The following is a 27,622-nucleotide window of genomic DNA, read 5'->3' on the forward strand; positions in this document are numbered from 1 at the left end:
ATATGCTATTGTTGTTGGTCATAATTACAAAAATAAATGCTGGCTCAAGCATACAGTAAACATAATTAAATCAACATAAAATACAGACATTGGTTAATGTGCAATTTGTAGCTGTAACTTCCCATCCCACTCCCCCACTGCTACCACACACAGACACGATCTAGTCCCATCCCCATCATCAATGTACTTGGAAAGCCGTATCGGTGACTCTTTCTGACACATCCACAGCTATGACTATAAGACAACCCTGACAACTCCGCTATGATTGACAGGTTTTCAGATGCCTGGGATATCTGTAGTTTACTGAATAAAGAGGAGAGCTGGAATGAGCTCGCCCGCGCCTGTCTGCACCACATGGAGGTGGAATTTGCAGTGCGAGTTTACCGGACCATTGGAAACGTGGGCATGGTGATGTCTCTTGAACAAATAACGGTATACAATGCAAAAAGTATACAGATTACTACGTGTGACTAGTATGACTGTCTTGGCTTGCGGGGTTCACTGCAAAAAGAAAAATACTTAGTTCCAGTAAAGGGAAATCTTACAGTGCAATCGTACATGCTTACAGTAACATTCATCATCCTCATTATCAGCACCATTTATTTATATAGCGGCACTGATTCTGCAGTGCTGTACAGAGAACTCATTCACATCAGTCCCTGCCCCCATTGGAGCTTACAGTCACCTTTGAGATGAATTGGAAGACTGAATGTGAGCCAGGCCTTATTGGACAAAATCAGTGCCCAACCTCACTGATGCTCCATTGGCTGAATGGATGCTAATCTCCGCAGCCATGTTCCGCAGTCTACTGGAAAGCTTTCCCAAAAGAGTGGAGGTGGTTATAACAGCAATGGGGAAGGGGGGGGGGCACTTATATTAATGTACATGGTTATGGAATGAGATATTCTGGTGTTCACATACTTTTGGTCATGTAGTGTTTTAACATCACTTTAGGAGACATTTACAACAAGAGAATTTAAAGGAGATACTTAAATGGCACAATTTATTACCCATGTTTAAAATTGTGCCACAATCATGACCAGTACATTCTTTGCTATAAGAGTAAACTTACTGGGACCCTTCAATTTATTGGAAAGGCAGTGTGCTGATCTGCCAGTCGTTCCCCTGTTCCAAGTACGCCCACCCCATAAAGGGACTACAATTAGTGATATCAGCAGAGACTGGTTGCAAATAAAGTTATTACAAGGATGCAGGTAAAACAACCCTTGGATTTTGTATGATTAGTCAGTGAAACTGGGTGTTTGTGAATGTTGTCCAGGTCCACCTCTCTGCCCCTCCCGTCTCACCCACTACCCATGTAAGATCATGTGAGCAAGGGGAGCACGTTGGTTATGACATCAATCTGCAGCGAGGTTTAATATATGTAGTGTTAGTTGTATTGATTTACTAAACCTGATGAACAGAAATGATGTTACTTATGTTTTATCTGCACCTCTTTCTTTCTTTTCATGAAATTGGGTAAAATAGTCTCTGGTGTGTTGAATTGGTTTCTCTTCTCTTCCTTAAATTGTGCCACCAGTTCTTTTCACATTGTGATGAACCAATCTTATATATATAGACTATACCTATGACATAGCTTAAGGTCAACAATCATTATCTTGTGTGTGTTCCCTTCATAGGTGTATGGAACTATTTACTATTTGCTAATACTTTTTAAATGTAGGGAGTTACCATTTTGCTTGATTGCATTTGTGTATTTTCCTGCAGGGGATAGAAGACCACAACCTCCTGGCCGGCCACCTGGCCATGTTCACCAATGACTTCAACCTAGCTCAGGATCTGTACCTGGCATCTAGCAGCCCTATATGTGCACTTGAGGTAACTCCTGATCCATATGCCTTAATACTGAATGATTATGGGATAGATCTACTAAAACCTCTAATAAGGAAAAGTTGAGGTGCTACCTATAGCATCCAATCAGATTCTTGCTTTCATTTTTTACAATGTATTACATAAATGATAGCTAGAATCTGATTGGTTGCTATGGGCAATATCTCCACTTTTCCTTTTGTTAGAAGTTTTAGTAAATCTGCCCCTATGTGTTCATAATTACACATGTATGCTTTTCAATGTGATCTCATAATACAACTCTACTTAAAAAAAGAAAGTACCCCAAAAATTTTTTTGATTACTTAAAGGACACTAAACTCCCAATATGTACATTTTCAGCTATGAACCATTGTTCATTGCTAACCTGACATTCTACTGCAGCTCTATTGCCACCTCACTCTATTAAAGACTTGCATATCTGTAGAACAATGCCCCAATGGAATTCTGATATAGATCAAAAAGCTAAGACTGCAGTCATTTGAGTTACTGTGACATCACTGGTCCTGCCCCTGTGCATGAATCAACCAATGCACATAGTTCATTTCTGTAAAGTAGGTCTATCAATCTGTTATAAGGTTTGTCTACTGCGTTAGAGAAACACCTCCATCCCAACATGGCAATCTGCAGGAGTGAAAGAGAGTATTGTGGACGTATTTAGTTAAGTACACATCCTTCAGTTATTGCAGGGATATGATTAAGCTTAGTTATACATTGACATTAATATATATTAAAGGCTAACAATGGCTTTATTTGCTTTTTAAATGACCACTTATATTAAAGAGTTATTATATCACTTCCAGACATATTTGTGTAAGTTCTTGTACCTTGACAGAACTTGCAATGTTTGATATTTCATGTCAAATATACACTATATAGACAAAAGTATTTGGCCATACCTGTTAATTATTGAATTGAGGTGTTTCAGCCAGACCCGTTGCCAGAGGTGTATAAAATCAAGCAGCTAGCCATGCAGTCTCCTTTTTCAAATATTTGTGATACAAAATGGGTCGTTCTGAAGAGCTCAGTAACTTCAAGCGTGGTACTGTGATAAGATGCCACCTTTGCAATAAGACGGTTCATTAAATTTCAACCCTACTGGTTATTCCACGGTTATCTGTAAGTGATATTATTAGAAAGTGAAAGCGTTTAGGAACAACAGCAACTCAGTCATGAAGCGGAAGACCACAAAAAAGCACAGAGCGGGGTCAACGACTGCTTAGGCACATGGTGTGTAAATGTCGCCAACCCTCTCCTGATTCCATAGCTGAAGGGTTCCGAACTTCCACTGGCATTAATGTAAGCACAAAAACTCTGCGGCGGGAGCTTAATGGAATGGGTTTCTATGGCCGAGCAACTGCATGCAAGACTCACATCACCAAGACCAATGCCAAGCATCGAATGGACCAGTGTAAAGCACACCGACACTGGACTGTGGAGCAGTGGGAACGTGTTCTGTGGAGTGACGAAACACACTCTGTTTGGTAGTCAGATGGGCAAGTTTGGATTTGGTGGATGCCGGGAGAACGTTACCTGCCTGACTGTATTATGCCTACTGTGAAGTTTGATGGAGGAGGGATAATGGTATGGGGCTGTTTTTCAGGGTTGGAACTAGACCCCTTATTTTCTGTGAAGGGCAATCTTAATGCTTCAGCATACCAGGTAATTTTGGACAATGATATGCTTCCAACTTTGTGGCAACAGTTTGGGGAAGGCCCTTTTCTATTCTAGCATGACTGTGCCCCAGTGCACAAAGCAAGGACTACAAAGACATGGTTTGAGGAGTTCGGTGTGGAAGAACTTGGCTGGTCTGCACAGAGTCCTGACGTCAGACCCATCGAACACTTTTGGGATGAACTGGAACGGAGATTGCGAGCCAGGCCTTCTCGTCCAACATCAGTGCCTGACCTCATAAATGCTCTACAGAATGAATGGGCACAAATTCCCACAGAAACACTCCCAACATCCTGTGGAAAGCCTTCCAAGAACAGTGGGAGCTGTTATCACTGAAAAAGGGGGACCAACTTCATATTAAAGTATTTATATTTGACAATGTCATTACAGTCCCTGTTGGTATAAAGGTAAAGCATCCAAATACTTTTGTCCCAATACTGTATATGTATAATTTCTTGTACTAGCCATTTCAGACTGTGAGAGTCCGCTTTCTCTCACCTTCAAATGACTTAAAGACAGGAAGTCTGCTGTGCATTGGAAGGATAAATCTTCCCACACAACCACATCTTTATCACAAATAGCTTAAGATCTGATACGATTCCAAGGCTTGTAGATATACATTTGTAAATGTTTAATGTAATGTGCACTTTATGTTTAGTGGTTACTTTAGCAATATTCCTTTATTGAATGATTGCATATGCAACAATGATAATGTACAGCTTACATTCACCAACACTAGAACCACAAACATTAGTCCATGATGCATCCACCGTGGATTCCTCAAACCCTTATTATTTCTTACATTTATTCTGTTCATACAATACCAGGTTTAGTGGTCATTTCAGAAATATTGATATTTTTTACTTAACACGCTCAGAAACATTTATTGGTGTAAAATCATTTGAACTCCTTTAGGAAGGTTACATTATACCCGTGGTGTCACTTTTAAGAGTAAACACTAAAATGTTATTTATTTTAAATGTTGGTTTTGAAATACTAGAAAAATATAATTGGTATAATTTTTCTTTTATCAGTATCTTATGTGGTTATATCGCATTACCTGTAGCTGATTACTTGATGTACTTAATTCTTGTTATCAGTATAATTTCCTGCACTATTTGTTTCTTCCCTTCTTTCACATAGATGCTCTTTATACCTGCTAGAAATACTCCTAGTATTAACCCCTTACATGGGTGGATTTTTAAATAAAACTACATCTATCTAGATTTACATCATATTTATAGGCTTTATAAATATAGATAACAATATTAGGAGATAATAATTAATTATATTTATAACATAACTAATAATTATTACAGTCAGTAACCAAAAACAATATTGTGGTGGGTGAGGAGTAATGTAAAGTATTTTTCCTGATAGAATCCTCTGAGAGTCTACATTCTATATCTGTATGTTCCTGTGTAAAGATGTCCATATATTTTAATGGACAGTTCAGTTTTAGACCTAATAGGTTGAAAATCACAATTTGTATGGGCCCAGAAGGACCCCCGGTTACGTTCAGGATCTATTAGTTGTTGGTTGAGCATTAAATGTGGTTGGGTGCTAACCACAGACTGTGCATGTGGGCATCATCTGGCTGCGCCAATGGTGCCCAACTGGCAAACTGCCGCGTCATTCAGGTTTGGGCTCACATGTTTATCTATCTTTTTGAGAGAGATTTACGAGGCCAGTCTGAGTGATATCGAATTGTGTCAATTTTCGTTTTGACTTTTCGATCTGTGATTCCCATGTAAGAGAAATTTGAATGAATAACCAACTATATAAACATTCACATGATTTAGGTCAGAAGAGACTTGCAGCATTGGGATAGTGCCCTACAGCTTGCCAAACGTCTAGCTCCCAACCAGATACCGTTTATATCAAAGGAATATGCCATACAGCTGGAGTTCACGTGAGTCCTCTTTTATTCTCTCTTGTGGGAGTGTTAAGCCCATCTGAATACATCATGTTTTAATAGAACTAATGTACATTATCTTAGTAGTTGTGTGTATGGGATATGCCTTTTAAATTTTAAAACTTTCAATGGGTCGCACACACCCCCTTGCTGACCCTGCTTTTCACAGCTATTGGCGCCACCTCTTCTTTACGGACATCTTACCAATAGTTGTCAAAGTGGGGTCAGCAAGGGAGAGTGTACAACCCATTTCATTTAGTACAGTGCTCAGCTCTATTCAGATACAATTCTCCTTCTCCTGGGTTTACCAGTTCCAATAAATTTTCACTCCTGAGTTATTGCCTGGGAAATGGGATTGTGATTGTGATTATTTGTTTTTGTTTATAGTAATTTTTTTCATACAGTTCTACGATTTGTTCTGAAAAATGTACATATATTGAACAACTGAAAACTATGTTTATTAATAGCTGTATTTACATTTGCAATTAGATTTTGGGTCAATCTAATTGGGAGGTTTTATTTTATTTCTTGTTTTAAATCACTTAGTAGCAGTGTTTTTCTCTTTGTCAGCACCCGGGAGCATGGGAAATGATTACTGTATATTGTGCTACACCAGGACAACGCTCATGCACATTTATGTGCACTATTCTTTAAATGTAATGAAAACAATGTGTCTGTGGAGTAGGGGTGTACAACTCGGATATGTGGGAGAACTGATGAGCTCTCACACCTCTTCATACTGGGTGATGTAGCAACACTTTGTATGTTCCCACCAAGATCTAAGCACTCATAAAACTACTCCATATATCCTGCTATTGCCCCTAACCTGGGTGGGTTAGGGGCAATAGAAGGCAATAGAGGAGTGTGGCAGTGTTTGGATAAGGGACGAGTGGGGTATTATCATTGCAACTCCTCAACCTAGCCTAATAGATAGATTTGTACATAAGGGAGACGAGGCCACCCACCCATACCTCACTGCAACCAAACATGATCACATGACCACTCTACAAGCCTCTGTGTTGCCGCGCTGTCCTACACATATGTATGCTTGTTTTGGTCAGGAGAATAGTTATGACGGCACAGATGGGGCTTTGTTCCATACATTGTATGCCCCTGCTTTTGAGCATTTTTAAAGCCCTGAATCACCTCAGATACTTAAAAAGGGAGGGATCTAACCTGCTACATGTGTAGCCCAATTTAATATATAACCACAAAACCAGTATCGGAACGGAAATCACTTCTAAATAAGATAAAACCCCATTACCTCTACCAATAGTAACATAGTAGATATTGATATTGTATTATTAAATGGGGGTCTACATTTAGTTAAATTTCAAATATGTGATTGAAGTAAAGGTCTCATTCAGTCCCCGAAATGCTAGTTTGACGTGTATGTTTCAGATAATCCTTTTTTTATTCCACAGAAGTCACTGTTGGCTGTTTTATAACACACTTGAGAGTACATGTTAAGCTGGTCTGTTTCACCATTCCCTGCTGCATAGTTACATCTAGTGTATCCTTATACTTAATTCTGTATTGTTATGATCATTTTGATATTCTGATCATGTCCTCCTGCAGGGGTGACTACGTTAATGCACTTGCTCATTATGAGAAAGGAATGACTGGAGACAACACAGTAAGTAAACCCAGTATGTGGCAGAATGCATTGATGAGTTCCCTTTGTAAATAAGAGTGAGGTTTTTCATTAAACATTGTTTTTCAAAAATACTGAAGAAATTCATTATTCTAAATCAGATCAAAGTATTACTGTGTTATAAGACAAGGATCCTGGGATTAATGTGAGCGCTAGGATGGTATCTGCTGGCTAAACCTTTACTTTTTTGCAATGAAACTTCACTTTTTAATGTCTACCTAAGCATTAGGAGGTTCGCAGATTAAGCAGTAAGCCCTAATCGTGGGCTGATCATTGTTACTGTTAGCAGTCTTATTTATTTTGACATATTAGAATTTATTTGGTTAGAGAAATAGGTCTGATATATGCCGAACCAAGTGTAATATCCCTTCATCCCATAGTCTCATTGTGGGCCATCATCTTACTTGTTAGCACTTCTTTCAAAGTGCTTATGTTTTGTTGCTGTTTAATATACATGTAACCATATTACTTGCCCCCTCTGTTTTATTGATCTGGGAGTATATGTACTAAACTACGGGTTTGAAAAAGTGCAGATGTTGCCTGTAGCAACCAATCAGATTATAGATATCATTTATTCAGTGCATGCTACAAAATGACAGCTAGAATCTGATTGGGTGCTATAGGCAACATCTCCACTTTTTCAAACCCGCAGTTTAGTACATATATTCCCTGGAATTGCAGGACGCCTATGGATCTCTCTACATACTATTATGTACTTCATATCTCTGTACTGTACTCAATGTTTGACAGTTCAGCATTACATTTCCCACCATACTGAATTATACCATACTTTACCATCTATAACTCTCAAAATATATTCAGAATTTTCATCATGTTGCAGAAAATCATTATGCTGAAGTGTTGTACTTACCATCTATTAACTCGGTTACTGCTCCTCCGCAAAATGACTTCAACTGTTACATTCAACAATATGTTATTGCAGTGATAAACTGCACAGAGTCCCTAATCAAATTGCCTGTAATAGGTAATGTTTCACTCACAGGAAATTTAGAGCTATGTAAGCAATTTCTAATTGAGTTCTATCTTCCATCAGTGTGAGGAACATGATGAAACGTGCCTTGCTGGAGTAGCTCGTATGTCAATCCGCATGGGAGATATCCGGCGCGGGGTTAATCAGGCGCTTAAACATCCCAGTAGACTGCTGAAGAAAGACTGTGGAGCCATTCTGGAGAGCATGAAGGTATATCCATCAGCCTGTTGTTGTAACACAACAAGCTTACACTGGCACGTTCACTCACTCTTTTCCTCACTTGTTTATATACCAGCAATTCTCAGAGGCAGCCCAGCTGTATGAGAAGGGCCAGTACTACGACAAAGCAGCTTCTGTTTACATCCGCTGTAAAAACTGGTAAGAAGTCTAACATGAAAGGTCAAACTATCTGTAACATAATGCACCTGAGATATATGCTTAGAAGCTGAAAACTTTAATATTTATTTTCAACCACACAGGGTCAAGACATATTTAATGTTTTACAATTCATATGATCCATGCTGTCTCTTTTTACAGTAGTCATACCCCCAGGGGCTCCTTCATGCTGTTTCTCCTTACAGTAGTCATACCCCCGGGGGCTCCTTCATGCTGTTTCTCCTTACAGTAGTCATACCCCAGGGGGCTCCTCCATGCTGTTTCTCCTTACAGTAGTCATACCCCAGGGGGCTCCTCCATGCTGTTTCTCCTTACAGTAGTCATACCCCAGGGGGCTCCTCCATGCTGTTTCTCCTTACAGTGGTCAGAGCCTCGGGGTCTCTTCAATGCAGTTTCCCCTTACAGTAGTCAGCAGCTAACGGGGCTCCTCAATGCTGTTTCTCCTTACAGTAGTCATACCCCAGGGGGCTCCTCCATGCTGTTTCTCCTTACAGTGGTCAGACCCTGGGGGCTCCTCCATGCTGTTTCTCCTTACAGTAGCCATACCCCAGGGGGCTCCTCCATGCTGTTTCTCCTTACAGTAGCTAGAGCCTCGGGAGCTCCTCAATGCTGTTTCTCCTTACAGTAGCCAGTGCTCCGGCGGCTCCTCCATGCTGTTTCTCCTTACAGTAGCCATACCCCAGGGGGCTCCTCCATGCTGTTTCTCCTTACAGTAGCCATACCCCCGGGAGCTCCTCAATGCTGTTTCTCCTTACAGTAGCTAGAGCCTCGGGAGCTCCTCAATGCTGTTTCCCCTTACAGTAGTCAGCAGCTAACGGGGCTCCTCAATGCTGTTTCTCCTTACAGTAGTCAGAGCCTCGGGGTCTCTTCAATGCAGTTTCCCCTTACAGTAGTCAGCAGCCAACGGGGCTCCTCAATGCAGTTTCCCCTTACAGTAGTCAGCAGCCAACGGGGCTCCTCAATGCTGTTTCCCCTTACAGTAGTCAGCAGCCAACGGGGCTCCTCAATGCTGTTTCTCCTTACAGTAACCAGAGCCCCGGGGTTTCCTCAATGCTGTTTCTCCTTACAGTAGCCAGTGCTCCGGCGGCTCCTCCATGCTGTTTCTCCTTATAGTAACCAGTGCTCCGGGGGCTCCTCCATGCTGTTTCTCCTTACAGTAGCCTGAGCCCTGGGGGCTCCTCCATGCTTTTTCTCCTTATAGTAATCAGCAGCTCCTGGGGCTCTGGCTAGCAGAAGCGAAGGTTAGTGGAATTTATCCAGTAGATGGCAGTGCAACTTTAAGTGAAGATTCAAAGTCTGCAAATGATTGGACAGCCAGTTGCAGTATATCCACAGTTATATAAAAGAGCACTTCTCCATTAAACATATTTCAGTTATTTAATCCATTCTGTGATATTTTGTTTCAGGGCAAAGGTCGGAGAGCTGCTCCCTAATGTGTCATCTCCAAAGATCCACTTGCAATATGCAAAAGCAAAGGAAGCTGATGGAAAGTGAGTTATTCTGAACTCTATTTTATCCATGTAGAAGTTTATTTTTTTATGTAATATTAGCATTTTAAACTTATGTTGGAGTTGATTAAAATATGGATTAGAGAATTCTGTTAGCACCTAATGTACATAAACTATGACATGTAGTGCCGTCATATAGCCTGCATTCAGAGCATTTAATAAAGAGTTCTCCTAACTACTTGTAAAGAACTCCATGAGCTTATCTTTACCTTGCTACAGGTATAAAGAGGCCGCATTGGCTTATGAGAACGCCAAAGACTGGGATAACGTCATCCGGATCTACTTGGACCACTTAAACAATCCTGAAAAAGCAGTTGGTATAGTGAAAGAGACACAATCACTGGAAGGAGCTAAGATGGTAGCCAGGTAATTACTATCTTCAGGTACATGGCATATTCTAGATTTTATGTGTGTGGTGTAATCCGTAGCAGACAGGGCTGTCCGCTGTTACTTTGTGGTGGTTTTATGTACAATTAGTACAGAGCTTAATGAGGTATTTGTCCTATACACTCACCAGCTAGTTTCCAACAAGCCTTTACCTAGAGACATTCTATGTGAAATTTGCCTTAATAGAATCATAAGCAGCACAGCATACACTGGTGTCAGGCACGTAACTAACCTTGATGAGGTTATACACAACATGTAATATTGTAAAATACTGGTAACAAAGATCTCTTTTGTATGTAGATTCTTCCTCCGTCTCGGAGATTATGGATCAGCCATTCAGTTCCTAGTCCTGTCAAAGTGCAACAATGAGGCGTTCCAGCTGGCCCAGCAACACAACCAGATGGAGATCTATGCTGATGTTATAGGTGCAGTCACTTGTTATAGTGATACTATATTATGCTGATGTTATAGGTGCAGTCTCTTGTTATAGTGATACTATATTATGCTGATGTTATAGGTGCAGTCACTTATTATAGTGATACTATATTATACTGATGTTATAGGTGCAGTCTCTTGTTATAGTGCTACTATATTATGCTGATGTTATAGTGCTACTAATTTATGCTGATGTTATAGTGATGCTATATTATGCTGATGTTATAGGTGCAGTCTCTTGTTATAGTGATACTATATTATGCTGATGTTATAGGTGCAGTCTCTTGTTATAAAGCTACTATATAATGCTGATATTATAGGTGCAGTCTCTTGTTATAAAGCTACTATATTATGCTGATATTATAGGTGCAGTCTCTTGTTATAGTGATACTATATTATGCTGATGTTTTAGTGATACTATATTATGCTGATGTTATAGTGATACTATATTATAGTGATACTATATTATGCTGATGTTTTTGTGATACTATATTATGCTGATGTTATAGGTGCAGTCTCTTGTTATAGTGCTACTATATTATGCTGATGTTATAGTGCTACTATATTATGCTGATGTTATAGGTGCAGTCTCTTGCTATAGTGATACTATATAATGCTGATGTTATAGGTGCAGTCTCTTGTTATAGTGATACTATATTATGCTGATGTTATAGGTGCAGTCTCTTGTTATAAAGCTACTATATTATGCTGATGTTATAGGTGCAGTCTCTTGTTATAAAGCTACTATATTATGCTGATATTATAGGTGCAGTCTCTTGTTATAGTGATACTATATTATGCTGATGTTTTAGTGATACTATATTATGCTGATGTTATAGTGATACTATATTATAGTGATACTATATTATGCTGATGTTTTTGTGATACTATATTATGCTGATGTTATAGGTGCAGTCTCTTGTTATAGTGCTACTATATTATGCTGATGTTATAGTGCTACTATATTATGCTGATGTTATAGGTGCAGTCTCTTGCTATAGTGATACTATATAATGCTGATGTTATAGGTGCAGTCTCTTGTTATAGTGATACTATATTATGCTGATGTTATAGTGATACTATATTATAGTGATACTATATTATGCTGATGTTTTTGTGATACTATATTATGCTGATGTTATAGGTGCAGTCTCTTGTTATAGTGCTACTATATTATGCTGATGTTATAGTGCTACTATATTATGCTGATGTTATAGGTGCAGTCTCTTGCTATAGTGATACTATATAATGCTGATGTTATAGGTGCAGTCTCTTGTTATAGTGATACTATATTATGCTGATGTTTTAGTGATACTATATTATAGTGATACTATATTATGCTCATGTTTTAGTGATACTATATTATGCCGATGTCATAGGTGCATTTTCTTGTTAGATTGATACTATATTATGCTGATGTTATAGATAGACACTTGTGCATTTACTAATCATATAGACAGTCACTGGTATAGATATATTCTTGTGTCTCATGTTATACTGAGACTATATTATGTTGCTTGTGCATCTACTACATATACTGACAGTCACTGTGTCTGATGCCACATACAGATCTATGCCGATGGCGTAGGTAGATGCTTGTGCATCTACTATATATACTGACAGTCACTGTGTCCGATGCCACATACAGATCTATGCCGATGGCGTAGGTAGATGCTTGTGCATCTGATTGTGAAGATCTTCAGGAATATGTGTAGTTTCAACATAATTCTAAACACAATATCATCATCTGAAATATTGTCGCCATTATTTGTGAAACCTATTTCTTTCCAAACAATGTTGTAGCAGATATAAGGCTGTTTTTATTTCTACACGAATTGGCAGTCTTGAGAGTAGGCGGTGGCTGATAAGTAGGTGTATCTGCATGTTACAGGATCTGAGAACACCAGTAATGAAGATTACCAGAGTATTGCGCTATACTTCGAGGGGGAGAAGAAGCATTTTCAAGCTGGGAAGTTTTTCCTGCTCTGTGGACAGCATGCCAGGGTAGGTGAATGAAATGAGGTAACAAATATAAACCAGTAACCACTATATGTATTTCCGCAAACATCTCTTCAGACTCGGATAGTATTACCGATCATAATATTTTACTTTCTACTTCTCTGTTGAAAATTAGGTGATCTACACTGGGGTTTGTAATCCTTTCCCTTCCAGAAGAGCTGTAACTGGGAAATCTCATCTGTAATCTTTATGTTGTCTGTATCCGCTGTAACATATGTTGTCTGATTTCCGGGTGTAAAATCTTTTCTACTCTTTATGTTTTAGGCATTAAAACACTTCTTAAAGTGCTCAGCTACAGACGAAAATACAGCTATAGAAATGGCAATTGAAACGGTAAGACAGTGCAGCATTAAACACACAATAGTTGTTATCGTTATCTTTTCTGTTATTATTATTATTAATAATAATAATAATAATAATAATAATAATAATAGCTATAATGTATAATATCGAACATCAAATAAGTACTTACATTAAAAGGTTTTACCAAAAGTGAATAGCTCTTTAATGTATCTGATCAATGTGTGATGCTGTATAGATGACCATATACTTTACATTATAGGGATGGCAAACTTTCTTTCTCCTTAGTGTCCTTGTTCCCTTTTTCTTCCCAGTGTGATAAATAGCTGAAGCCATACAGCATCTTACACTGCTGAGAACCATGTCTGCTACCTACAGAGCTCTTTATTGTGCACTCTGTATTTGTTTTAGCAGTAACTTGTTATACTTGTGTAAAATGTCGCCCAGAGATCAGTCAGACATGAACGCCTTGTGCGCTTCGTTGAAGGTTGACGACCATCTGGCGCACACGCATGCGGTTTTCACCACTGATCTGTCAGAACCAGCCTGGGATTAGTCTTTGGCTTAGTCAGTCCTGAGCTCACGTAGCTACCTGTACATCCAGGGTCTAGCTGCAGGGAACCGACCCTCCACATGTTTGCTGAAGCTTCAGCGAATGACCTCGGCCATCTGAGGTTGCTCGACCAGGGGTCATTCAGTCCCTAGGCGATGCCACTAGACAAGCCATTGTGGATTCAAGTCCTGGCTATGTCAGTATAGAGGCTGGTTAAACTGTTAAATGTACTCCTTTCTTATAAGGGATTCTGGAGAAACCTTCAGGGGTGAGGTCCTGGAAGTGTTAGAGTCCTGTCTTATTCCTATCCTGGTGAGGGTCTGATTCTAAGTATTCCTCCAAGGAAGAGGACAAGGAAGCAGAGTAATCATTGTGGACTTCTCATGCCTTGACAAGGACTTTATGAGATGGAATGGGGTGGATCATTTAGGGCGCGTAGTGCGTCATGCACTGCAGATCGAGGACAGAGAGGAGTCTGCTGAGCCTGCCAAACAGTTGGTTTCCTTTCTTTCGCTCCCACAGGTGGATTTTTGGTTCTGTAAGACATGGATTAAACCTGAGTGGAAGTTTCAGGCTACCTGTAGTTTGCTGATCCCTTATTTTCTGCCCAAGGGGGACACGGATAAATGGAAGATATACCCAAGTCTATTGTTGTAGCCATGGGTGCTTCTCTGAGACTTTTATCAGCTTACGCTTGTGTCTATAAGGCTGTGGGACAGTGGTCTAGGTCAGAATTAAAGAGCACATCCGAGAGGCGTTCATATATTGGGGGACGTGACTTTGGATGCCTGTCTTATTGGTAGGCTTCGGAGGTTTCTATTCACCAAACTCTCTGGCTTAAGAGTTGGTAGACAGAGCTGAATGAGATCATTAGCCAGGTTTTCTCCTGACAGTTTACCTGAGTGGTGGAGCTTTTGCCCAACAACGATGGCTGTGGTGGGAGCGGTCTGTTTCTTTAATTCTGCTACAGATTTCTGGTAACAGCAACAGAGATCGGGGATATATCTTCAATCTCCTCAGAACTTTACCCAGATGTATTTTTACTCTAAGTTTTCTGGTGATTCTGGTAATATGGTAGGCCCTCCAAGAGGCTATTTATTTGTTACTCAGGATGAGGGTAATCACCCCAGTGCCAGCAGACCAGAGGGGGAAGGGATATTATTCAGATTTATTTTTGGTTCAGTTAGATAATGGATCCTTCTGACAATTTTTAAACCTCAAGACCTTCAACAACTTTGTTTAGGTGGACAAATTTAAAATGGAATCATTCAGATCTGTCATCAGTGGCATGGGACAGGACAAGTTCATGGCGTCCACGGACATGAAAGAGGTTTATCTGCATGTTCCAATCTGGGAGGGTCACCAATGTCTTCTCAGATTAGCAGTTCGATCCCACCATTTCCAATTCCTGGCCACACCTTTTTGGACTTTCTGGTGACAGCTCCTTTGGTGTTCACAAAGTTTATTGCTGTCTTGGCTGCACCATTGAGGTCCAGTGGAATAATGTTTGTCCCTTACCTGGACAATCGTTTGATCAAGGCAGAGTCCCGACTCTGCTTTAGCCACATTAATGGGAAACCTCTCAGATTTCCTATTCCCTCAGTTGGATTATCAATTATCAGACTTCCAATCTGCTCCCTACCAAAGGTTGTATTTTTTCTGGGTCTCCTGTTGGACTCCTGACAGCAGAGGGTGTTTCTTGCAGGAGACAGGATAGATCCTTTACAAAAGCTTGTAAGGTGTATAATAGTTCTGTTCTGCATCAAGGTCCTTGGTAAAATGGGCTTGACATTCGAGGTCTCGCAATTTACACAATTCCATTCAGTGTCGTCCATAACAAGCTTATTTAGAAAAGGAACAAGTCAATAGATCTCTCTGTCTCTGAGAACACGTTTCTCACTCCACCATTGCCATAGGATTTTCATCACTGTGTGTGTACCCACCTATAGAGGCCGCTATGTCTCCAGGGGTTCCAGTGCCTCCTAAGTGATGAATTAGAAAATGGGATTTATATACTTCTGTTACATCCTCTGAATCCTTAGGGTGACACTAGAACCATAGAGATATAGAGCCTCCCTTCACAGGTATAAAAATCCCATTATTAGCTGTTGCTCTTCCTGTGTATCGAACTGTATGTATGGAATACATGCAGTTGAAGATGGCTAAATGATAGCACCATAACCCATAACATAATATCTAATATATAAAAGCCTAGCGGCGTGAGTTAGTGTGTAAAAAACTACCGGGTGACAGAGTGCTCAAGCTGCAGCGCCACCTGCTGGGCGGAGTTATATACTACACTGACCTACTAAATTCTTAGCATTATCTTCCAATCTAATATATAAAAGCCTAGCGGCGTGTGTTAGTGTGTGGAAAAAACTATTTTCTCAGAAAGGACTTATCCAATTGACCTGACATTTGGTATACTGATATTATTTGACAAAAAAATTATAATAGTGAAGTCAGTTAACTTCCATCATCCCCCCTTCCCCCCGTGGGAGGGGTAGTAAAGGCTAAATTTACGAGTTGAGGGCTCAAACTCATGAGGTAATTTTACCTCATGAACACACATGCTGTGTTAGTGTGTGTGTGTGTGTGTAAAAAACTACCGGGTGACAGAGTGCTCAAGCTGCAGCGCCACCTGCTGGGTGGAGTTATATACTACACTGACCTACTAAATTCTTAGCATTATCTAATATATAAAAGCCTAGCGGCGTGTGTGTGTGGCGATGACGATAACAAGAACATTTTTAACACCTTAAGTAGCTTGATTTGACTAGAATGCATGAGTATCATGCACGGGTTAACTTGTATCAAAATAAGCTTTTACTCTTGTACTCCATTACCGTTAATCATTGTCCGTTTCTGTGTGTTAGCAGTTTGTTACACTTACTTGTTGCACTGCTCTGGTTCTGATGTTGTCTTTGGTGCTTACATTGAATTATGCACTGAGTTCTAACCTCAAAACATTTCTCTCTGAATAGGTTGGACAGGCCAAAGATGAGCTACTGACCAATCAGTTAATAGACTACCTTATGGGGGAGAATGACGGCATGCCTAAGGTATATTATGAGAAGTACCTAATTATTGTTCTATAACTTGTAGAATTATATTCATTGCAGATGCTTGAATCATTTTTCTTTCTCAGGATGCAAAGTATCTCTTTCGCCTGTACATGGCTCTGAAGCAGTACAGAGAGGCAGCCCGTACAGCTATCATCATAGCCAGAGAGGAGCAGTCTGCAGGTCAGTGGGTAATTAGTCTGTGGTTAAACAGGATCTTAGGTCTCCAATTTTATATTTACAGATAGAAACATTTTCTTTGAGATAAAGTGTCTGCTGTGTCCCGTGTGACTGAGCACACATTGGGCCTGATTTAATGGACATAAGTCCAGCTGTGACTTGTAAATATCCGCTCTGCTGCACTGCACTTGCGCAGTAGGATGCATCCGTATTTAGTTTTCAGCACCTGGCGGATCAGGGCCATGCACCGGGTACCGTAGGCCCAGGGATAATTAGGCCTAGTTAGACTTGGCTGTATCTTCAGATTCTCCTCTTAGGAGGCGTATACATTGTAGATCCCGAAGGCCTGCTGTAAAGATACATTGATGATGATAACAGCATCAGCACGTACCTTTACTGTATACAAAAAAATTATAATTTAAAAAAAGGGCCTACTGGAACATGTAGTTCTATAATAGTACCTAATGGAAAAAAACACAAGCACTTCAGAAAAAGCATTTTAAATCTCTCATTTACCTTTTATATTATACGACTAACACCATAAAGAGTTTTCTTTCTTGAAGTGCTCCAAGGGAATTTTAAATAAATATAGACATAATAGATCAACGCTACTTTCTCCTAGGGAGCCACAATGAGAATGAATTGCGGACTCCGTACTAGTCAGTCCCTCTGAGTGGCTTGTGTCTGCAGGTCAAGTTAAGTTCATTCATTCTCGTTGCAGCTCCACTAGGAGCAAGTAGCGATGCTCAATTCTGGATTTTCATTTGAAATCTCTATGTAAAATAAAAAATAATCACTGTTTTTATTTTAAATCAAAAGGCAATTATCGAAATGCACACGACGTGCTCTTCAGTATGTATATGGAACTGAAAACACAGAAGATTAAGATCCCTGCGGAAATGGTTACAAACCTCATGATCCTCCACAGCTACATCTTAGTCAAGGTAGTGGGAGGTGTTATGTGCTGTTTATAATACATACTGTTATAATATAATACAAACTGTTAATAATATAATATAATACTGCTTATAATATAATACAACAGTGATGTTATTATTTATTATGGGTTTATATAAATATAAATATATATATTAACTGTATATACAGTAAGGAGTGATGTCATCACTTCAGTGTGCATTAGGTAAATGTGTACTGTAAGGGATCATGAGCCCCTACTGTAAATAATTATAGATATTAGAAGTCTGCACTGATTTATGTGCCCTGTATAAAGGCACTTGGCCTGCAGCCGCAATCTTTTATATGGTCACAGAGCTCCTAGGCCAGTGTTGAGCTACTGCCAGCTCTAGGGCCACACTTGGCCCTCCAAGCCTTCAGCCGTGGGCCCCCAGCTCCTTCCTGCTTCATTGCCAGATTTGTTTGTTCTGTCTGTAACACTTTAAAATGCTGCAGATATGTTATGTATCTTTATTTGATTAAATACATTGTTTTAATTTATTACTGAGAGTAAGGGTGGTGTGCGGCCCTTTTTGAAGGTTAGATGGATGCCCATGCGGCCCCTCAAGTGTTTCCAGTAGCCTATCATTGTCCTGGGTGATATAATGTAGAGTAAGGGGGTGTATGAAACCATACAAAGAGACCCGGAGTATCTACATGCTCCAAAGTTGTTTCTATTCACATAGATTTCACATTAGCTAAATTATTCATCACATATACAGTATATACTGAATTAATAACATGGTGTTACAGATAAATTGTGCTGTAACCAATCAGCACTAGCCTTCATTGGTCTAACTTGCTCTAAACTTATTAACTAATATCCTATGATAGGGGTTACAGCGCATTGCTGCTAAGGCTATTGCTATTCTTTCTGAAATTACTTACCTATTACTTTTATATATGTCTCCTGGACAGTTATAGCTTCCTTCATTCATTGGAATAAAACCTTTGCGCACAGCGCTTAGAAATCATGTTAACAATCTTATAATTCTCATGGAACACATGATTGTGGCTGTATCTGGCTGTGTTTTCTTCTTTTCAGACAAGTTTACTAAAGTCCATTAATCAGTTAAAAACGTGGGGGTAAATTTATCAAGCTGCGGGTTTGAAAAAATGGAGATGTTGCCTATAGCAACCAATCAGATTCTAGTTATCATTTATTTAGTACATTCTACAAAATGACAGCTAGATTCTGACTGGTTGCTATAGGCAACATCTCCACTTTTTCAAACCCGCAGCTTGATAAATTTACCCCTTGTAGTTGATGGAACCTTGGGACCCATTTTTATAGTTTCTATACAGTTATTTGTTTTATTTGGTCCTCGAATGGCTTGGTGACTAATACTGTAATACAAATAAATGGCTTTATCCCATCTCCCTTCATAACTTTTCATATTTTACTTTATCTTTTTTGTAGATCCATGTTAAGCGTGGAGACCATTTGAAAGGAGCTCGTATGCTGATACGTGTTGCTAACAATATCAGTAAATTTCCCTCCCGTAAGTATTAGTAGAGCAGTGTTATCATGCAGAGCTGATGCTTTACTCCAAGTCATATCAGGCCACAGACCTAGTGGAGTATGTTCAGTAGAATGTATACATAAGTCATTTTGATCTATCATGGGTAATGTTAAAGTAAGATTTGCACCATCCTGACTAACCTCCCTTAGGACCTCTGATTCTGCCTGCATATAGGCTGTTTTTCAGGACACACTGAAATCTACAAAACATAGCTTTTTGAAGGAAAAAGAAACAATCCTGTATTACAGTGATGGGCAACCTGATATACTTCAAGGGCCGCGTGTGCCCTCCTCCAACCTGCGAAAGGGCCACGTGTTCCCTCCTCCAACCTGGGAAAGGGCCACGTGTGCCCTCCTCCAACCTGCGAAAGGGCCACGTGTTCCCTCCAACCTGGAAAAAGGCCACGTGTGCCCTCCCCCAAACCTGCGAAAGGGCCACGTGTGCCCTCCCCCAAACCTGCGAAAGGGCCACGTGTGCCCTCCCCCAAACCTGCGAAAGGGCCACGTGTGCCCTCCTCCAAACCTGCGAAAGGGCCACGTGTGCCCTCCTCCAAACCTGCGAAAGGGCCACGTGTGCCCTCCTCCAAACCTGCGAAAGGGCCACGTGTGCCCTCCTCCAACCTGCGAAAGGGCCACATGTGCCCTCCAACCTGCGAAAGGGCCACGTGTGCCCTCCTCCAATTTGAGAAAGGCCCGCGTGTGCCCGCCTCCAACCTGCGTAAGGGCCACGTGTTCCCTCCTCCAACCTGGGAAAGGGCCACGTGTTCCCTCCTCCAACCTGGGAAAGGGCCACGTGTGCCCTCCTCCAACCTGCGAAAGGGCCACGTGTTCCCACCTCCAACCTGGGAAAGGGCCACGTGTGCCCTCCAACTTGGGAAAGGCCCGCGTATGCCCGCCTCCAACCTGCATAAGGGCCACGTGTGCCCTTCTCCAACCTGGGAAAAGGCAGCGTGTGCCCTCCTCCAACCTGGGAAAAGGCCGGGTGTGCCCTCCTCCAACCTGGGAAAGGGCCGCGTGTGCCCTCCTCCAACCGGCGAAAGGGTCGCACATTACCTGTAATTTAAAAAATGAAAAAAAGCCTGGAAATAACCTTGGCACACCCACGTCACTTATCCCAACATAATCCACATACCCCTCACTTGGCCCAAAATGCCACCACATCCCACTCAGGCTTTCCACTTGTTTTAAAATAGACCCACATGCTCTCAAACCCCACTTGCCACAATATGAATTCACTCACATATTCTCAGATTCTATGTGTATTCCACAACTTCCCCACATGCCCCAACATGCAACTCAGACCTCCTCATATGACCCTCAGACCTCCCCACATGCCCCAACATGCCACTCAGACCTCCCCACATGACCTTCGAACCTCCCCAACATGCCACTGAGACCTCCCCACGTGACCCTCGGACCTCCCCACATGCCCCAACATGCCACTGAGACCTCCCCACATGCCTACTCACACCTTTACCGCTGCAGCTCCTACTCCTCTGGCGTGCTGTGTGACCTTCCTGAATTGTGCAGAGGAGGTCATGTGACACGGAAGTTGGCTGTTAGCGTTCAGTCTCATTCTCTGCTTTATAACAAAGCAGAGGCGGAGGCGGACCGCGAGCAGCCGGCCAGGGGCCGCAGGTGAAGACCCGCGGGACTTCTGTTGCTCACCACTGCTGTAGGAAGTACCAGTGCTGACAGTTATGGACACATGTCTGTGCTTCACAGACTCATGTTTACTATTAAGAGCACATATAGCCAGCATATATGAGATGTCCTTACTTACTCCACGGAGAGGACAACTGGCAAGACATCCACTGACAGCTGTATCATGTTGTGGTCATCACTTTGTCAAAGTGATGAATTGTAAACAAAATCCAAGTATTACAAAGGAAATGTGGGTTAGTCCATCACAATGCAACTTACTATCATAATATGCAGGCACTATATAAATAATGGTTATTAAAATACATTAAAACAAATACATGGCTATCGCTGAGATTTCAGTCTAATTTTTCAGCTTCATACCTGCTACATATCTATATTAATAACATTGTACGTAAGAGGTTATATAAGCAAAGTCTAGCTGAAAGCAAACACTGGTATCTTACAATAATTCAGGAGTCTGTTTGGGTTTAGGAAAATAAATGTGTAACTTGTACCCAAGAGGCAATTTACCTTATACACAGTATAAACCAACAAATACCAACTCCTCTCCAAAGATACAGCTTTAAGTACAGTGTACGTGCCTGAAATTACACACACAAATTCCTTCGTCATTAGTTATACATGTTCACACACTTCTACTTGATCCTCGACAGCATTTACAATTAAATCATCAACAGCAGTTTTTATATAGCGCCACTAATTCCGCAGCGCTGTACAGAGAACTCACATCAGTCCCTCCCCATTGGATCAACAATCATTATTCCTCAAACCATGGCATGCTATATCTCACTCATATGGCATCAGCTTCCTGCAGTCTGCACAATCTGTCAACTTTCTTTACTCTCTCCTAACATGTAATTAATTTATTATAGAACTGTAATGCTCACCTATAATTATGTTAGCAGTGGGGAAGAGATCTAATTTAATCATAGGCACGTGGTTGTTTTATGTACTGTTCCATTAAATGGAATAAAATCTGTCCTCTTTTCAACGAATATGTTTAATTGCTCCTTGCTGTATAGACATAGTCCCGATCCTGACCTCCACGGTCATCGAGTGTCACAGAGCCGCGCTGAAAAAGTCTGCGTTTAGTTTTGCAGCTATGCTCATGAGGCCAGAGTACCGCAACAAAATAGATGTCAAGTATAAGAAAAAGATTGAGGCAATGGTTAGGTAAGTAGTAGCGGAGATCCACAATGTCAGCTCTTCCCTTGTTTTCAGCGTTTCTGTGTTACCAATAAATGTGTCTGTGTTTCTGGATAGACGCCCAGACACCTCTGAAGCGGAGGAAGAAACCACTCCGTGTCCATTCTGTGACTTCAAGCTCCCGGAGTGTGAACTACTGTGCCCTGGCTGCAAGAATAACCTGCCATACTGTATAGCAACTGTAAGTAGTGTTAACACGTTCATTAATACATCTATTGAAGCTCCATATTAGAGATCTAAACTGGTTGGGCCTGATTTATTGAGGCACGTATCTGCTGATTCTGAGTGTATCGTGCACACAATCACTCTGCGCATGCCCAGAACCGGGACGCTATCATCAACATTTATTTATATAGCGCCAGCAAATTCCGTAGCGATTTACAATTGAGAACAAACAGTAATAATACAATACTGGGTAATACAGACAGAGAGGTAAGAGAACCCTGCTGGCAAGCTTACAATCTATGGGACGTACGCCAGTAACCGCAGCCTTGTCTGCGCCCTCTTCTAACGCAAAGGACACATACTACAGACTACAATTACGGGAGTGTACGGGGCAGGGAAAGGGCTGTTGGCCATATTCAGTTTATAGTAAGGGCCACGTCTGAATAAAGCTCTGGGCATCACAAAGTTACTTACTTTTCTACCGTATCTCTTGCTTCAGTCCTGATCAGTAGTGATGTCCGTATCGTATGCATGCTGTAACGTATTTAACATAAGGAGCAACTCTAAAAATTGATTTTTATCAACATCACATCCTAATAAATGTATTTCATGTATTTTAACTATTTGATACGGTGGTAGTCATATTAATGACTATCACTACACCGACAACTACTAATCCTCCCAAGAATATCCGATTGTTAGAATGCCTAAGAAAATAAAATAATGACTTACAAGAAAAATGACAGTTTACATAGCCGGCTGATAGCGGACCTCCTTATGCTACAACCCGAGTGCTGTAAATTCCGGCACGTCCAAATCACGTCACTGCTCATAGCTGCAGTGATATGTTTGTATTTAAAGCGCCAGTGGCAGGATGCCATCACTTGAATATTTCATTTATATGTTAGGATGCTGGCATTGGCGTTGTAGCATAAGGAGGTCCGCTATCGGCCGGCTATTTAATTGTCATTTTTCTTGTAAGTCATTATTTTATTTTCTTAGGCATTCTAACAATCAGATTTTTTTTGGAGGTTTCTCAGATGTCGGTATTACTGTCAATGGAGAATGCTACCCAACCCATTTGATAATTAATGCCTTTATTCTTAACTGGTGACATTAATTATATATATATATTTTTATTACCTGTGCATTCTTTGCCCAATACGTCCAATAACTATGTACGTTATAAATTTGCAGCATCTTGTGTAGTAGAGCGCAGGAGACTTACACCTGAATTCAACAGCGCACGTATCTCCAGATCTGTACCTTGATGAATTCGGGTGTGCGCTTAGCCTAAATACGTGCGCTTTAAACCAGACGCAGGTTGCGCTCAGTATACGTGCCTTGATGAATCAGGCCCCTTATATTTAGCTTCAGCCATGTCTACAGATTGGGTGCTGATTTATTGGGGTAAAATTCCCCTTCTGGAGGAGAGTTTAAAGATGCACGAGTGTCACGATTATCCAGTCAGTCAGGAGACACTCTTATTTCTGCATCTGCAGTACAGGGTCACATATATGGGGTAACGTTTCACCCCTTGTAAATGGGGCAGTGAAGAAATAACTTTATTTCTGCTCCTTCCTAAAAATCCATCTGCTACTCCTCAATTCCTTTACCAAAATATAGAGGTGGAAACACCTTTATTTACAATACTGTATTGTATTTAATTTTATTTCTTTACACATTTGAGGAACCATCCTTGGATCATGGTAGTTGGTGTCCTTCCCATGCCTCCCACCCACATGCTCCCATTGTAGAAGTCCCTAACCTGCTTTAGCTGTGGGATAAGTGGATCCCTTCAGTATTAGCAGCCCATGATTCCTAATCATGCAGCATATATTTATTCAACAGTTGGCTCTGTTGTTTACTATGCTGTCCACAGTGATGGCTTATCTGGAGTCAGTGAAGATATTCACTGACTTTTGTGTCTTATGCTAAGTGGAGAGACAGTAGATAAAACAGCATAACTGCTGGATGATGAAGTTTGTCCTACTTCTCCATTGTACACATAATTGTAAGCTTGTGAGCAGGGCCTTCTCACCTCTTTGTCTGTTTTACCCAGTTTGTTTATTACTTTATTATGTTTGTCCTCAATTGTAAAGCGCTACGGAATATGTTGGCGCTATATAAATAAATGATGATGATGATGAACCAAGTCCAGAGGGTAAATTTATCAAGCTGAGAGTTTCCAGCTGGTTTGAAAAGTGGAGACGTTGCCTATAGCAACCAATCAGATTCTAGTTGTCACTTATTTTGTGCATTCTACAAACTCTAAGCATTGATTAGGCAAGAATGTGCGGCCATCAGTCAGTATGTGTCCCAGAAGTTGACTAACAACATGCCAGGGTGAATTGCAGAGGTCTTCAAAAAGAAGGGTCAACACTGCAAATATTGATTCTGTGCATAAACCTAATGTAATTGTCAATAAAAGCTTTTGACACTTATGAAATGGTTGTAATTTTACTTCAGTATACTATAGTAAGATCTGACAAAAAGGTTTAAAAACACTGAAGCAGTAAGGTTTGTGAAAACCAATACTTGTGTCATTCTCCAAACTTTTGGCCATGACTGTACACTCATGCACACATATTTCTTTTCTAACAACTAGGAACGTCTGTGTTTTATTAACCCTTACACCTAGGTGGACTTGGAGAAAAGTAAGGTCTCCTTCTTATAACAACGACATGGAAATCTCATTTATATCCCCTTATCTCCTAATAGCTGATATTATCTCTGTTCTGTAAATGTACTGATCTGTATTTCTACGTTGCAGGGTCGGCACATGGTTAAAGAGGACTGGTCTATCTGCCCCCATTGTGAATTCCCAGCCCTGCATCTAGAGTTCAAAACGTAAGCTGAGAATGGGTATGGGGTAGTCATTTTGGGCATGGTCTGACATGGCTGGTACAACGTCTATAGCAGTTCTCTCTCCTGCCTTTCCTAACCATCCCCCGTAATCCTGGTGTCTGCAGTCTCCCTGCTGTGGCCCAGGTATGATCTGAGCAGTGCTGGCAGGGACTGGAGGAGAGGTAGGTGCTATATAAACTCTACTAGAGAGCATGTATAGGTCACTGTTTCCGATGGAATATAATCATTAAAATAAAGTTTATGTCCACTTTTGTTTTTTAAAATATATTTTTCCAGTAAGTAATATCCTCTCGGGGAGTCCTCTCCTTTCTGTAATATTACTTCTGGATTAATTTAGGCTAAATTATTGGTACATGATGTGGTCTTTTAACATGTTCTCCCCTCCCCAGACTGCTGGAGTCAGAAAGCACCTGCCCCATGTGTTCAGAGAAAGTGACTGTCAGTCAGCTGAAGAAGGTGCTGGATTGCTCTGTGTATCTCAGACAGGAGCAGGATGAGCAGTAGCACCTAGATTATGTACGTAGCCATGTTATCTTCTTTTCAATATGGATAGTAAATATATCAACATTAATTTATATAGTGCCAGCAAATTCTGTAGCGCTTTACAATTGGGAACAAACACAGTAATAAAACAATCCTGTATAATACAGACAGGGAGGAGGACCCTGCTCGCAAGCTTACAATCTGTGGAATAAAATAGTCGCAAAAGAGCAAACATAAGGAAGGTGGTGGTGGGTAAAAGTAGGGAAAAGGCAAAAGTCAGGGAGCACAGTGACGCAATTGAACTGGAAGGAACAGGCACTTCCAACTAAAGCTCTTTAGAAAAAGATTATAGCGAAAAGGAAAACAACATTCTGTATCCCAAGCTCAGTCAGCGGCCTAAATATCGCCTGCTGCAGTTTGAGGACTAAGTTCAAGTACCAGGATGGTGTAGGGAAATGTAGAGGTGGGAAGCATATGGGCAATCTCCCAATGAACATCCTAATATGAGAATTCAAGGTCAGAGGTCCCTCAAACAACAACTGCCAGAAACGAGGACCTGGGTCTTTAGGAAACGAAGACTCTGCCTGAAGTCCAGGAAACATGTAGTGGAGAAAACGATAGGGCAATGGAATTCCTTTAATATGTAGGAGTGCCACACACAGGACAGGCAATGTTTTTTTCTGCCTGCAGCAGTTTGGATGACAGGAGTCAGGAAGCCATGTTTGCTCAGGACCACAACCTTATCAGCCATGACATTAAAACAAAGAATTGAAACCTGGGATGCAGTACCAGGCCCGAAGATTGCAGATCAGATTGAGGAGGAAGGTGCTAGCATATAGAACCATAATATCAGGGCCTTACTTTATATGAGAAACTGCTTCTCACCTCACCCTCTTCTGAACTCATGGATCCATGACCAGAGAAGGGAAGAGAGCTAGTGAACTACCACGGCATCTACCTCCACTGCAAGATGTCTTTTGCCATCGAGATCTGTCTTGAGGCGTTTCCCACTTGCATGTGAGCTGGAAAAACGTTGTATTTGCCGAGTTTCACTTGTAGATAGACTTTCATCCAAGACTGCTTCTTGTGGCATACAATATTGCCAAGTTTTAGTATGTTTATTGGGAGGTAAAACTTGTCCAGGTACAACAGTATGCAGCACTTGGACTTCGAATGCTGTTCTGTCATAGAATGCTAGCTTCTGTGGTCAACACACGAGCAACCTAGGGACAAAGTGTGATCCACCACCCTTCACAAGAGAGAAAACCCACTGTCCAACAGAAGAGTGGGGTGGTCAAATAAATTAAGAGACCTCTGGCACAGGCTGGCAAGTGAGGGTCCCAGGTGTGGAACTGGGTATAGGCAGCAAAAGGTGGCTAGGATTTCTTGCACTCCTATCCAGAGTTGTATGGAGGTGCTCCAACTATTGGCACTTAGTGCCTGTTTATGAGGGGCCTCTGCCTGAAATTAACAAGTTCTTCCAGAACTAAAGCCTTCAACAGAAGGCACAGCCCACAGCAAGTATGACTTGTAGTAGGCAGCCTGTCATATTTTTTTTTAGTGTCTAACCTCTTTGGAACACAATATATAGCCATTGTCCTGTGTGTCCTCTAATAAAGTACACGAGAAAGTAATTGAATGGTAAATACAACTAACATTTGCCTTCTATTTTCACCCCTCCACAATCAATGTCTCTCTCCATCCTTTACTCCACCAGCCCAATGCATTTGTACCTCTTTGCATCTTACTGCCTATACAGGAGCAACATTTGCCCCATTGTTTCACTCATGTACAACCTCCTGGAGGTAGGTTATCATGAAAGAAAAACAGTTAGCAC

At 41.0% G+C, this 27,622-nt stretch overlaps 1 protein-coding gene across 1 annotated transcript in view; it reads left to right on the forward strand.

Annotated features, from left to right (window-relative positions):
* The window catches only part of WDR19 (WD repeat domain 19), a 53,547-nt gene that overhangs the window by 25,404 nt on the left and 521 nt on the right, over positions 1-27,622 (forward strand). Inside the window, exons 18-36 of the mRNA XM_075194794.1 lie at positions 273-432; positions 1,729-1,839; positions 5,325-5,434; positions 7,016-7,073; positions 8,146-8,292; positions 8,378-8,460; positions 9,885-9,968; positions 10,206-10,352; positions 10,674-10,798; positions 12,700-12,812; positions 13,092-13,160; positions 16,665-16,742; positions 16,829-16,925; positions 17,742-17,866; positions 19,297-19,378; positions 22,086-22,236; positions 22,327-22,450; positions 25,208-25,284; positions 25,692-25,818. Of these exons, the coding sequence (XP_075050895.1) occupies positions 273-432; positions 1,729-1,839; positions 5,325-5,434; positions 7,016-7,073; positions 8,146-8,292; positions 8,378-8,460; positions 9,885-9,968; positions 10,206-10,352; positions 10,674-10,798; positions 12,700-12,812; positions 13,092-13,160; positions 16,665-16,742; positions 16,829-16,925; positions 17,742-17,866; positions 19,297-19,378; positions 22,086-22,236; positions 22,327-22,450; positions 25,208-25,284; positions 25,692-25,806 (2,056 nt within the window). The 3' untranslated portion in view covers positions 25,807-25,818. The remainder of the gene's footprint in view (positions 1-272; positions 433-1,728; positions 1,840-5,324; positions 5,435-7,015; positions 7,074-8,145; positions 8,293-8,377; positions 8,461-9,884; positions 9,969-10,205; positions 10,353-10,673; positions 10,799-12,699; positions 12,813-13,091; positions 13,161-16,664; positions 16,743-16,828; positions 16,926-17,741; positions 17,867-19,296; positions 19,379-22,085; positions 22,237-22,326; positions 22,451-25,207; positions 25,285-25,691; positions 25,819-27,622) is intronic.

Source organism: Mixophyes fleayi, chromosome 1, assembly GCF_038048845.1.
Source record: "Mixophyes fleayi isolate aMixFle1 chromosome 1, aMixFle1.hap1, whole genome shotgun sequence".
NCBI classification, from domain to species: Eukaryota; Metazoa; Chordata; class Amphibia; order Anura; family Limnodynastidae; genus Mixophyes; species Mixophyes fleayi.